Source organism: Loxodonta africana, chromosome 4 (assembly GCF_030014295.1).
Source record: "Loxodonta africana isolate mLoxAfr1 chromosome 4, mLoxAfr1.hap2, whole genome shotgun sequence".
Lineage (NCBI taxonomy): Eukaryota > Metazoa > Chordata > Mammalia > Proboscidea > Elephantidae > Loxodonta > Loxodonta africana.
In genome coordinates, this window is record NC_087345.1 from 159,125,129 (window position 1) to 159,139,589 (window position 14,461).

At 38.1% G+C, this 14,461-nt stretch overlaps 1 protein-coding gene across 2 annotated transcripts in view; it reads left to right on the top strand.

Moving 5' to 3' along the window:
* Positions 1 to 14,461, top strand: part of CACNB2 (calcium voltage-gated channel auxiliary subunit beta 2) — a 411,362-nt gene that overhangs the window by 273,890 nt on the left and 123,011 nt on the right. Inside the window, exons 1-2 of one of the 2 annotated variants that reach the window (XM_064284900.1) lie at positions 6,394 to 6,462; positions 7,300 to 7,419. In XM_064284900.1, the coding sequence (XP_064140970.1) occupies positions 6,394 to 6,462; positions 7,300 to 7,419 (189 nt within the window). Of the gene's footprint in view, positions 1 to 6,393; positions 6,463 to 7,299; positions 7,420 to 14,461 lie in introns of those variants that run through there. The other variant, XM_064284899.1, reaches the window with a different exon arrangement.

A 14,461-nucleotide genomic window follows, 5' to 3' on the forward strand; every position in this document is an offset into this window, starting at 1 on the left:
CTTTACTTTTATGAACTGATGCATGCATGGGAGTTGAATTCAGATTGCCAAAAGTTGACTCCTAACTCCATTGATGATTAGCTTTGTAACCTTGGCCAAGTAACTTTTCTATACCTCAGTTTTCTCATCAATAAAAATAGAGATAATAAGAGTATTTACCTCCTTCGGTTGTTTTGAGAGTTAAATTAGGTAATGCTTGTGAATCAGTTAGTAGCACAGTGCCTGGCACAGTGTAAGCATTCATTAAAAATTAATTAATTAGTCTAATCTTAATAACAAGTTAATTGCTTTATTAACATAATAATATAGAACAATCTAAAAAATAGACTGTCTTTAGACTTTAAAAGTGCTGGATATAGAAGGAAGGAAATCAGAGAACTCTTTAAATCCAAGACATGATTTTTCCAATAACACGGAGTTTCCTGACAACAACTTGAATGCCACTCCTAACTAAGATAATTGAACGCGTGTAAGAAGATTTTCTGAGAGGTCACGCCATACAAATGAAGGAGTCCCAGGCTCCAAGTGTGCTTGAAATATGTTTCTGTGTGGGAAAAAAGAAAGAGAGAGAGAGACCTTAAATAAATCTTCCTCTATGGTAGCAAAAGGGCAGTGTTTTCCTTTTTCACTATTGATGAATTAACTTGGTTTTTCTTCTATATTAGATTTAATTTTTAATAACTTATAAGGAAGAATTGGTTCTGTTGTCCCATCTCTAGTCCTGGCAATTCTGTTCATCTGGACCATTAATACCTTGATCCTTGCCACCATCATCCCTCACCTAGAAGCTGAAACAACTTCCTAATTGGTGCCCCTGTGTGTACTCTTGTGTACTTCTAATCCATTCTCCGCAAAGCAGCAACGTGATCTTCTTGAAATCTAAGTTAGATTACAACGCTTCTCTGCTTAGATACTTAAGTAACTGCCCCTCACACTTAGAATAAAATTTAAAGTAGGAGCCTCTGTAATAGCCTGTAACACCTCAGTGTTACCTCACCACTGCCATTCTCTCCAAGTTCCCTTTCCACCAAATTCTAGCTTGTTCTCTGTATGTCACTGACCCCATTCTAATTCCTCAAACATGCTAAGCATTTCTTGCCCTCAGGGCCTTTAGCATATGCTATTCCCTCTGCCTATATTTCTCTTTTCCCAACACATCCCAGGGCTAACTTTTTTTTTTTTTTAATTCTTTGTATTTCAGCTTAATTACTACCTCAGTGTCATCTCATCACCCTAAATAGAGCCGCATTGCTCCTCACCATTAGTCTCTTATCTCAGCCTATTTTACTTATTTAATAGCAATAATTTTTCTGATAATATTTTTTAAATCAGTCTCTTCCACTAGAATATCAAGCTCTGTGATGCAAGGAATATCTAGTCTTCACACTTGTGTTCCCAGCCTTTAGTACAGTTCCCAAATCATAAGTATGCAATAAATAATTTTTTAATTTAATCTCATTAGTTTTTATAGTACCCACAATTGCTACAAACATTTATAAATTTTCTTATGCTACTGATAAAATTGAAGCTAACATTTTAACTTTGATGTACTCATAAAAGTCTCACACATAAAAGTATCACTGTTTACTGCACATATTCGTTACCATCACCTTTGTTAATATTTTGACATTAAACTCAACGGTAGGCCAATTGCATTTGATATTTCCATTATTATATGAATTTGAATAGTAATGACATGACATTTGCAAACTGAAGTATACAATATTAATGAAAATGTGTTTCATCTCACCAACCTATGTCATTTTTTAATGTTTAGAGTCAATAACTCTCATTATCAATGAACAGTAGTTAAATTATAATTAAACTAATAAAGCCAAAACCCATTGCCATCAAGTTGATTCCAACTTGTCCACCCTGTAAGCAAAGAGTAGGACTGCCCCACAGGGCTTCTAAGACTGTAATCTTTGTGGAAATAGACTGCCACATCTTTCTCTCAAAGAGCGGCTGGTGAGTTTGAACCGCCGGCCTTTCAGTTAGCAGCCGTGTGCTTTAACCACTGTGCCACCAGGACTTTTAACCAATAAAGCAGTGAGGTAGCAATTCAGAGATCCAGATCTCTTCTCAGAACAAAAGTTATTCTTCTAATCTGTGAAAAAAGAGACCACAATATGAGAAGTGAAAGAATTATCTCCTCCACACTTCCCTGGCCAGCAGACCATGAAAGACAAAACACTTTCCCCTTGGTTCTTAGCCTCAGAAGTCTGTCCCATTTTGCTTTACTCCAGGAGTTTGGGCCTGATAAGCATGGCAATGGGACGTTTGTCCCATGGTAAGTCAGGGGAAACAGTTGAAGTCAAATTTGCCTTTAGGTTGGCATAGTCCTGTCTGTGAGGAAGTGGTTTGAAGTCTTGAGAATGTTGGACAGGTCATAGCTTTGTCTATAATCAGGGTATTCTTGGGACACTGTGAGAAATTGATTTTGCCCAAAAGTATTTAGACTTCAAATGAAGATTTCCTTCAGAAGTGGATGACACAATTTGCAATCCAAGATGCTATTCTTGAGTAGGCTTACAACTCTTATCCTTTTTGCTTTAAAGGAGAAAAATATAATAATACTTAAAAAAAAAAAAAAAAACTGATCCTGGAAATATATATATGACTCTGGCAGCAATAGAGTACAACATCAGAAAAACAAACTTTATAAATATATTAGGCAGATAAAAACATTTGTTAGAAGAAAAGGGTGATGCTTTATTATACAAATATTCAACACAAAAGTGGGAAAGACAAATTAAAGAGCAAGTAAAAGTAAATCTTGTTAAAATTAACCTTCCTACAGGGTTGCTATGAGTTGGAATGGACTCAACGGTAGTGGGTTGCTTTTAGGTTTTTTTTTTTTTTTAAATAAGTGGAGATCACAAATTCAGAGTGAGAGATCTGAGGATAAAATTAGAAAATCCTGAGATGAACTAGTGGTAGGCATTAGTTGCGAGTTGCATTTCACAACTGTACAGTCAGGAATGACAATATTAAGATGTAGAAAGGGAAATACGGTTAGCTGAAAATGGGATGTACCTGCGAGGACAAACACTACAAAAGACCAACTGATCGCATTACAGGAACCAGAGAGATCCAGGGTACATCTTGTAATGAACCTATTCTGGAGTTATGGAGATGACTGCCAGCTGTTCCTGACTGAAGACTACTTGAGGCAAGATGACCCAGAAAGTCCATATGGCACCAAAGGCAACAGCTTAATTAGATATATCACTTCCAGCTGCATACATCCACATTCCCAGAAGGAAGGAGATTAATTGTAATGCTCGTGTTGGGAGGGTGACTTTCAAAAACGCTGGAACTCTGGAGGCTGAAGCATGATGCTTTTTATTTAGCAGTGGCTATTTTTTTATTCTAGGGTCGCTATGAGTTGGAATCGACTTGAGGGTAATGGTTTTGGGTTTATCTTTGGTTGTGAGAATTTAAAGTGATAGTTATGTGTCTTTGTCTTTTTATAGGAACCTTGGTGGTATAGAGGTTAAGAGCTATGGCTGTTCAAATCCATCAGCTGCTCCTTGGAAACCCTGTGGGGCAACTCTACTCTGTCCTATAGGGTTGCTATGAGTCAGAATCGACTCGATGGCAGTGGGTTTTATTTTTTTATAATAAACCCATTGCCATCGAGTCGATTCTATAATAGGTGCATATAACTTCTATAAAAACTACATGGAAAGTATACACTAGTATAGATACAAGGAATGAAAGTAATTTGGCTCCTTCTATAAACCACACTGAAAATCAACTCATAGTCATATTTCATATTGTAAAATAGTCAAAAGTTAATAAGTTGTTGCAAATAATTAGAAACATCATTGCCAATAGTCAATGTGGAGATTTTTTTTAAACTATTTAATTATGTAAACCTAGAAATGGGTCTTAAAATGACTATCCAAGGTAAAAGATATATTTGATTATTAGCATACCCAGAAAAACCCAGTGCATAGATTATTAGCATAGATTTTTTTAAAATGTCCTTTTGTTTAAAAGGGAATGCAGTCACACAAAATTAGGTGTGTGCTATATTCTTCCTGTCATTATGAGATTCTTAATGACAGAAATTTTGTATTAAGGTGTGACTTGAACCTTTGACTCTATGTGGGGCAGTTCTGCTCTGTTCTATAGAGTTGCTATGAGTCGGAATTGACTTGACAGCAATGGGTTTTTTTTTTTATTAATTTATATCGTTGTTGTTGGGCGTGTTGAGTTGATTCTGACTCAAAACGACCCTGTGTACAACAGAACGAAACACTGTCCAGTCCTGCGCCATCCTCATAATCGTTATTTTGCTTAAACCCATTGTTGCAGCCACCGTGTCAATCCATCTCATTAAGAATCTTCCTCTTTTTTGGTGAACATCTACTTTACCCAGCGTGATGTCCTACTCCATGGACTGGTCCCTCCTGATAACATGTCCAAATTGTGTGAGACGAAGTCTTGCCATCATTGCTTCTAATGAGCATCCTGGCTGTACTTCTTCCAAGACGAATTTGTTCGTTCTTTTGGCAGTCCGTGGTATATTCGGTATTCTTTGCCAGCACTAATCTGGTCTTTGGTCATTAGTGTTCAATGTGTCAAATCAATTTATGTTATGATACCACAATTAAGGTGCATTCGATCTATAGCTTTCATTTTGAAGCCCGTATTCAGTCTCTAGAGAAGGACATCATGCTTGGCAGAGTACAGGGTCAGCAGAAAAGAGGAAGACCCTCAACGAGGTGATTTGACACAGTGGCTGCAACAATGAGCTCAAGCCTAACAATGATTGTAAGGTTGGCTCAGGACCAGACAGTGTTTGTTCTGTTGTGTATAGGGTCGCTATGAATCGGAACCAACTCGACAGCACCTAACAACAACATTCCGTGGTATTGTCTAGGGCTTATGTCATGAAGATTGGTCTTAGCCCAGAGGAAGGGAGGACAAAAAAAGAAGGAAGGAGGGAGGGAGAAAAGAAATGGAGGAAGGAAAGAGAGGGAGATTTTCTTAAGAAGACCTTTCTTTCATTTGCGTAAGATTATTTACAAAATAATCCTCACCACGTTCAAATAAATGTGGTTTGGAGCACAGTGATAGTTGGAAGTTTATGTTTACTTCAAGAAATCTGGAGGTGTGTACTTTAAAAAATATTTTCATTAGTACGGGAAATTAGTAACTTTAGTATCTTTCCCTTTCAAGCCTCAGTTACCTTATATGAAAGAAGAGGTTGAAATTATTCTATAAATCTTAACTCAAGCTAATAAATCAGCCAAGATTTGAAATGTCTTCGCGGTTTTATTGTTATATCATCTCATAGCACAAAAGTTATATTATAGCACAATGTTATATTGTGCTATAACAGCCCACACTTATTTATTCCAGTGACTTTCAGCATCAACTGGATGGCAATGGGTTGTTTCAGATGGTAGTTTCTCAGTTGGAGGAGCAGTTCAAAGTAATTTTGAGCTCGGTTAAAATCACTGCTTTAGAGAGCTGTGATTACTTGGTATGTCCCAATTACTAACTGGACACATCTATCTTTTGCATCTTGTTTGAGAAGTCACAAACAATGAAGAGAGGTGTTATGTGATGGTTGATGAATATGATTTGATTTTTGCCGTCCAGCATTGTATAGAATATCCATTATCTGTGAATTGTCTCTTGACTAAAATATACTTTCTGTAGCAGGGTATTGGAAAGTGATCATTCAGTGAAAAGATTACGTGCTTTTTCTTTGAGAGAACATTTCATCTAAAACAAAACCATGATAAACATATACCATTTGTGTCCGTTACTATAGAATCGAAAGACCTTTCCAGCTGTTTACACTTCAGATGTAAAATGGCAATTTGACATAGACTAACAGTGTGATGTGAGCATCTGCGTAAAAAGGCTACACATTGAGCATGCCCAGTGCAATGAGTGCGTCCTCCTCCTCCCCCTCCAGATCTCTGAAGATAAGGCTTGAACTTTGCACTTGCAAATGTCACTGCATACGTTTTGCACTGGTTTTTTTTAAAGGTTCTTTTACAACTAATTTCCTTTGACAACGCAAGAGCAGGGAAGGTAACATTTAGGGCAGTAAAATGCATGAAGTTTAGAATGAGTTGCTGCCTTTCTTTGCATGCACTTGAAGTGTTCTTTATTTTTAAAGCAATAGAAAGCATTTGAGTTTTTTTTTTTTTTACCCCCCCCCATGGGAAAATAAGAGTCCACTTGAATTAGGGTCCTCCGGGCAGGGAGTGAAAGCCCGGGGGGCAGAAAGGGACAGGGGAGAGGGACTTGCACAGAGCATGGCTAGGAAAGGAGCCGGGGTTCTCCAGGGCTCGGCGGCGTGCACATGCCTTCTGAGGATCTGTGCCTGGGGCTGCAGCTGCGGACGATAAAGGCGCTGTCTGGCTAATGAAGGCCACCTGGATCAGGCTTCTGAAAAGAGCCAAGGGAGGAAGGCTGAAGAATTCTGACATCTGTGTAAGCTCCAGGGTTTTCATGTGAGGGAGTTGTGATTTTGCCATTGCTTCTGCTGTTGTTGCAGTGAGTGAAGAAGGCAGAGGCTGGTTCGATTTAGTTAATATGATTGTGGTTGAGAGAGAGAGAGGGAGCCCGGGAGATTCTATAATGTTTTGGGCTCCTTTTCCTGCGTTATGATGGATTGCCATATGAAATATCCCAGGCGGGCGTTTTCTATAACATCTCTTATTCAGTATCTATTTAAAGTATTTCAAAATGTCTTGCTTAAAGACTGAGTGAAGCTAGCTGCTAGTACCTTACAGTTTTGTCTTAGAAGGTACCTGGAGAATAGAAAGGTACCAAGTGGTATTTAAGATGAAAGTGGGAGTCATATCATGGTAGTGGCAGTTTGGAGAGCTTCAATTTATAACTCATTAGACTTTTTTTTTTTTTAATTATTATTGTTAGACTTATCTTCTTTCCAGCTCTGAATACCTGCGTTAGTGTGTAGATTGTTTTTCCGGAAGCTATCCTTGAAACCCATCTGTGCCCTTCAGCCCTGCACTGCACCATGGAGTTGGTTTAATGTAAAAATAACTTGTCTGGCTTCCAGAAAGGATAGTAATTGGAATCTGAAGCTTGGAAGGGAATGGTAACTTGGTAGCTAGAATTGCCCTATTATTGAATGAACTGCAGACTAGGGTGTGATTTTGTAGATGGTTTGCTACAAAATGGATTATTTTGTCCTTTCAGGAATTCATAGCACAAGCTAGGAAGCTAACTGCCGTGTCAAGGAGACGTTTCCAATGAAAACACCATAAATTGAATCTATTCTAAAATATAAATTGTCCTCTCCAGGGTTCGGCAGACTCCTACACCAGCCGTCCATCCGATTCCGATGTATCTTTGGAGGAAGACCGGGAGGCAGTGCGGAGAGAAGCAGAGCGACAGGCCCAGGCACAGTTGGAAAAAGCAAAGGTAAAATTAAAAGCATCTCTTCCTGCCATGATCTTTCTTTGCAAACTGTGCTGTGCCCTGCCCACGATGGGCCACCTGTGGAAGTTTGTCCTCAAGCTTGTGTTGGGTCTACGAGAGCATTCCATGGTCAGGTTTAAAAGAGGTATAAGAAATGGGACTTTTTTCTCCTTGCAAGAAAAAGGAAGTGAGTTATATGAGTCGTCTTCAATTTTATGTTTTATCCAAGCAACCTGTTTCCATGAATGGGTGATTTATTTGCACACACAAATAAATCCTGAATTTACAAAGGATACCTGAATATATGAAGAGGAAAAACTCTATCTTATAATAAAATGATTTTGTTTCATTTTTCCAGTAAACCATATCTCCATTTTAGAAAAAGCAAAAACTTTTTTCAAGCTACTGTGTATTTTCTGACACTTGAACAATTTATCCCCCAAATTTTATTCCATAGGTGTTTTTTAATAGTATTTTCTTGCATTAAAAAAAAAATGGATTGCATTATGCTTTTAAAAAATAAAGCAATGAAGGATTTTATTAATCAAAAAACAATTCCTCCCCTTGGAACTCTTCCATCCCATCATAATGAAGTGTGTATATTTGGATGTTGTTGTGGGCCGTTGAATCGATTCCGACTCGTTATGACCCTACATGACAGAGTAGAACTGCCCCATAGGGTTTCCTGGACTGTGATCTTTACAGAAGCAGAAATCCAGGTCTTTCCTCCTCAGAGCTGCTGGGTGGGTTCAAACCACTGACCTTTTGCGTAATAACTGAGTGCTTAACCGTTATGCCACTGGAGCTCCTTATATATATGGAAAACCCAGTGCTGTCGAGTCGATTCCGAAAATCAGCTGTGAAATATATAGCTAGAAAATTTAGTTCAGGGTGTGTTTTGTTTACCTAATTGTCATGATTTGAATACTTTTTTCTATGCAGTCATTCCGAATAGCAGCTATTTCTAAAGCATCTAATGTTCAAGTTTAAGGTCCCTTGATTTGTGTGATATGCGGTAACTTCTGAGAGAACATATTTTAACAAGGTTGTTGGTTTGCATTGGAAAGAAATTACTGCTTTGAAAAGAGTAAGTACTGCATTCGCCTGCTACAAAATAAAGGTAGCATTAGAACATTTCTGCTGGCTGCTCCATGTCTGAGAGGAGTGAAATCTATGTGTGTTGCTATGGGAATGTGGCTTGGAGATGCTGGTTTGAATGCAAGGACGGTTCTTATGTAATATTCATGACCTCTAGCACAGCTGCCATAGTACTTCACAAAGGAGCTGCCAGGAGACCTTGACTTTTAAAAAGCAGTATTTCTGTACATCAAAACAATGTTCTCACCTTAGTTGGCAGAGAAATCGTCTCCAGGTCTGACACTGTCTTAACTGTGAGACAACTCATAAACAGCAGCCACAGGAAGGGTTTTGTGACAGTGGAAGCTGATAAAGCAAAGTGTGGCCCCTTTGCCATAAGCCGATCTGCTCTATGGAAGTTACCCAACCCAGTAACCCAGTGCATTTTTAAAACATTAAGCCAAACCCGTTGCCATCAAGTTGATTCCTACTCATGGCAACCCCATGTGTGCAGAGTAGAACTGCTCCATAGGGTTTTCGAGACTGTGACCTTTCAGAGGCAGATTGCCAGGCCTTTCCTCCAAGACACCTCTGGGTGGGTTCAAACCATCAACATTTAGGTTTGCAGTTGAGCGCTTAGCCATTTGTACCACACAGGATCTCATTACTAAGTCAAAATTAGATGATGGATGAAATTAAATAATGAAAAAAATAAATAATGAACATATGCCCCGTAGAATTAGTTGCCACAGATTAGCAGTGTAGTTAATATGTGTTGCAATTTAGAATCTGAATTCTACTTTGTGTATTTTGCTCAGGGCGCAGAGTTAAGGAAAATAAAACAGTTTGTAGTACAGAAATAAGATTTTTCTATTTGTAGCAAATTTATTCATGTAATTTTTACATATAAAAATTGAACAGATTCTTGGATTCATATCATAACCCAATACACCGTAGGTTTGTTTTTCAAAGCCTTCAGTTACCCAATTAGAACATTTTTATCTGTGACTCTGCCTGTTATCGCTCATGGGTAAGGGACACAGCTACAAAAACCAAAAACCCACTGCTGTCGAGTCAATTCTGACTCATAGCGACCCTATAGGACAGAGTAGAACTGCCCCATAGAGTTTCCAAGGAGTGCCTGGCAGATTCGAACTGCTGACCTTTTGGTTAGCAACCATAGCACTTAACCACTGTGCCACCAGGGTTCTTTTAAATGTCTTTTCAACCTAGTGTGGCTCAGAATGTTGATCCTACATCAAACCATGTTCATATCACTTGTCATACAGCCTAAAAAGTTTATAGTTATAAACGGTGTAGGAGATGAAAGGAAATGTGAATTTAAAACAAATGCAAGACAATTGAAGGGCTATTTTTTTTACATCTAATGAAAATAGTTTAATGACATCCATCTTCCTTCTTTACAGTTGGGTCAAGATCTTAAACCTTTGATGTGTTCAAATAAGTCACATTTGGGCAAATTAGAATTTGAATATGTTCTGAAAGGAGATAGAAAAGGACTAAGATTTAAGTTTATATTTAAATCATGGTGTGGTAGATTTGGGTTATTAATTCTGATATTCTTGAGGAAGAAATACAAGAGAGGGATTATAGATGGCTAGTTCTTCATTAAAACAAAACAAAAAAAACCCAAACCCGTTGACATTGAGTTGATTCCGACTTATAGTGATGCTATCAGGCAGAGTAGAACTGCCCCATAGAGTTTCCAAGGAGCACCTGGTGGATTTGAACTGCCAACCTTTTGGCTGGCAGCTGTACCTCTTAACTACTCTACCAGGGTTTATTTTATTTATCCCCATCTGTCAGTATATCATCATGCTCTTTTGGGACCTGTTTCAAAATGAAGCCTTAAAGTTTAAAAATACATGAATTCATCTTTTATTTTAGGCAGTAAACCACTTTGCACATGCATTGTGGAAGAATCCAAAATTTTCTCCATTTGTTTTGTCACCATCATAGCACTCTTCATACAAAAAGTGAGTGCTTTTACTCAGTGCCCCTGCAGATCTGTTGTAGTAAAACTGGGTTAAACTTCAGCAGTGCTTCGAGATCCTGGTACTATATAAATATGAACTACATTATCCGTTAATTGTCTTTACAATATGTGAAATAGATTGGCAAGTAGTGAAACTAGAGAAATTGCCTTTAAAAAGTGTGGCCTGCAGAGGGTTACATAATGAGGCACTCTTTGCTTCCAAGAATAAAATCCAACGTTCTCCACTACTTTGTTGTGGTGTCTCTTAAACTAGTGACCTGTACAGTGACCAGAATTAAATCTTAATTTTGAAGAAAATAAATATCCATTGACGTGACCTTGTTTTCTAACTCGTGCTTTCTGATTCCAGATGAGTGTTTCAGCCCTGTTCAGTTTTGGCATACCTTGCAGATCCTGCCTAGTTTAAGTTGATGCTTTTTGATATTGCCTTAAAGAAAGTAATAGGTGAATTTAATTTATTCTCACATTAAAAGTTAAAAAAAAGTTTTATTCAGATATAATTCACATACTATACTATTTACCCATTTAAAATGTGTAATTCAGTAGATTTTAGTATATTCAGAGTTGTGCAACCATCAACTACAAGCAATTTTAAAACATTTTCATTACCCTGTGCAAAAGAAGCCCTGTCCCCATTATCAGTCACTCCCCATTTCTCCCCAACCTCTTCATCCCTAGCCAACTGCTAATTAGCTTTCTGTCCCTGTAGATTTGACACTTCTGGATATTTCATATAAGTAGACTCATACAGTAGGTGGACTTTTAGAACTGGCTACTTTCACTTACATCATCTTTTCAAGGTTCATCCTTATGGCAGCACGTATCAGTACTTCATTCCTTTTTTATTGCCAAATATCCTTCCATTGCATGGGCATACCACATTTTATTTACTCGTTCATCACTTAATGGACATTTGGGTTGTTTCCACTTTTTGCATGTTGTAAATAATGCTGCTATGAACATTCGTGTACAAGTTTTTTTTGCGGGGGATGTATATTTTCATTTCTCTTAAGTGTATACCTAGGAGTGGAATTGCTGGATCATATGATCATTTTCTTTTGATTGAAAGAATATCTCTCTACCCCTCCACTCATTCTTCAAAACAGATTCCTTCTCTCCTATAGGCCAAGACTTTGAGTTGGGAGACCTGGATGTGGTAGGGATTGGAGCAGAGATAAAAAATAGATTTAGTGTGTATTCTCAGTAGAATAGGTAACATTACATATTAAGCCTATTGTTCCCTTGTCATTGAATGTGTACTATATTAACGAAACTATATTAGGCACAGTTGGAAGGTAGGCCTGACTGCAAAGCCAGATCCACAAAGATAAACAGGCAGGTATTTTGCCTGCAGAAAATGTTCATTGCTTGGTTGGAGGAGAAAGTTCTTGACTTTAAATCATTTTAATAAAAGTACTTGGGATTGAGTAGAGATGGCTGTGGCCATGCAAGGGGAAAGATTACACCCTGCTGGCAGGGACAGAAAAACCTTCTTGCAGGAGGTGGTGGCTTCAAACTGGACTTTATAGGATAGGCAGATGGAGTTTAGCTTATGAAGTAGAAAGTGGGGAGTGGAGAAGAGGGAAGTGCCCCCTAGACCTGGGGTTACAATGTAAGTAAAGCCTTGGCAGCAAGAATGCATGGAACCCTCCAGAGAAAACTTAATTTTTTGATGTCTTGCCAGACTGAAAATGTCTTTATTCTACCTTCACCTTTAATTAATAGTTTGGCTGGGTATAGTATTCAAGGATGGAAAATATTTTCCTTCAAGTTGTCGTCTTTTATATTTTGTTGTCTTCTAGCTTCCAACATTGCTGTTGTGATTGCGAGTGTCATTCTGTCTTTGAGTCTGGTTTTATTTTTTTTAATTCTAATATTTTGGGAACTGTTTTTTCTTTGGCATTTTGAAATTTTACCACAATGTGCCTAGGTATTTATTTCACTTGGCTTCTCATGCTTTCATTTTGAACGGCCATCACTTCAGAAGGGCAAGTTCTATTATTATTTCTTTTTTTACTATGATTTAAATTTTTTTTTTCTTTGATAATCTCTTCCTCCTGTATTTTGCTCTTTTTTAGGTTCTCCAGTTTATTAGACATTTGAGAACCTGGATTTATTCTCTAATTAAATGTTTTTTTTTTTTTAAATTGTGGATACACACACACACACCAAAAACCAAAACCCAGTGCCATCGAGTTGATTCTGACTCATAGCAACCCTATAGGACAGAGGAGAACTACCCCGTGGAGTTTCTAAGGAGCACCTGGCGGATTCGAACTGCCGACTCTTTGGTTAGCAGCTGTAGCACCTAACCACTACGCCACCAGGGCTTCCACACACATATGTATATACATGAAACTTTTGCCAACTCAGCAAGTTTTACATTTATAATTCAGTGCATTAATTACATTTATCGTGTTGTACAGCCATCATCACTATCCTTTTCCAAATTATTTCACCACCAATACATGGGTGGTAAGGGAGGAGTACATGTTTATGCCTATATTGTACACATTCTGAAATCCACAGAACAGACTATTAGAGTACAAAGAACATGTGGCAGGTACGAAACTAGAGAGGAACTCATAGAAAAACAACTTCATTTAAATGGTAAGAGAAAAAAATCCAACAGAGGTGTCTCATCGTGACAACCACAACATATGACAGGCATTCTTATGAAAGTATTTTAGGCTAAAATTATTTTCCCAATGTTAGTTTCAATGCTGTCTCTCAATTCTTGCAGTGAAAAATTGTCCACTCTGTTTTACTCAAAACATTACCTTCCAAATATTTAGAGTTAGTAAAGTGGCTAAATACATCTTAATTTTTAGCAGTGTAGGTCAGTTTGTTGCCCAGATCACATTAGTTTAGATTGTATTGTTCTACCTCTAAGGAATAAAAAGTCTGTGAAGGTCCCTTCACCTGGGATAGACATCTATGCCAGCTCATAGGTGTGACTGAGTAGGTACAGACACACACTTTTATACTGTAATTTGCCCACTTACCTGACCATCTGAAACACTGGGCCTGCTCCCTTCGGTGTATCTTGTAGTACTAAGCAGAAGTGTGAAGCTAAGCAAATCAACAGCAGCAATTACAAACAAACTTGAGAGCTTGAATGGTGATTTTCTGCTCACCTATTTCCTTTCCTACTGTAAAACCAGTTGCCATTGAGTTAATTCTGACTCATGGAGACTCCATGTGTGTCAGAGTAAAGCCTCTCCAGGATTTCTCATGGGCTGATTTTTTGAAAGTAGATTGCCAGGCCTTTCTTCTGAGGAGGCTCTGTGTGGACTCGAACCTCCAACCTTTCAGTTAGCAGCTGAGCACATTAACCCTTTTCACCACCCAGGGACTCTGAGTCAGAATTAAGCACTCAAATGTTAGTTATCAATAATAGTAATAAAAATAATAGTTAAAAAAAATCACTACCTGGTTACTATTCATAGAAAATTTGGAAGCTATAAGAGGAAAAATAAAAGTTTTGTGTCTTTATATAGCCTTTTGAAATATTTGTGAAAATTTATGATCGATCGTAACAATACATATGGCATTGATTTCTGTATTGCTTTTTACTGATGTAGCTTTTGCTACAGACCAAATCACTCTCAACTTGTGGCTAAAACAGTCACTGTCTCATGTAGGTCATGATTCCCTCCCATTCATCAGTGACGCTGGCAGATTAGCTGGTAACTAGATGATCTGGGATGGCTCTGTGCCTGTGTCTAGAATTTGGCGTTTGTCAGCTTGACATTTCATTCTTCTCCATGTGCTCTTGCATCCTCCAGCAGGTTGGTTAGGGCTCGTTCACATGCTGGTTGCAGAGTTTCAAACACATCAAGAGAGAACAGCCTTCAACAAACAATGTCAAAGTCTCTTGTGTCATGTTTGTTAATGTCCCATTGGCCAAAGCAAGTCACACGGCTAAGCCCCAGTCATTGTAGGAGAGAA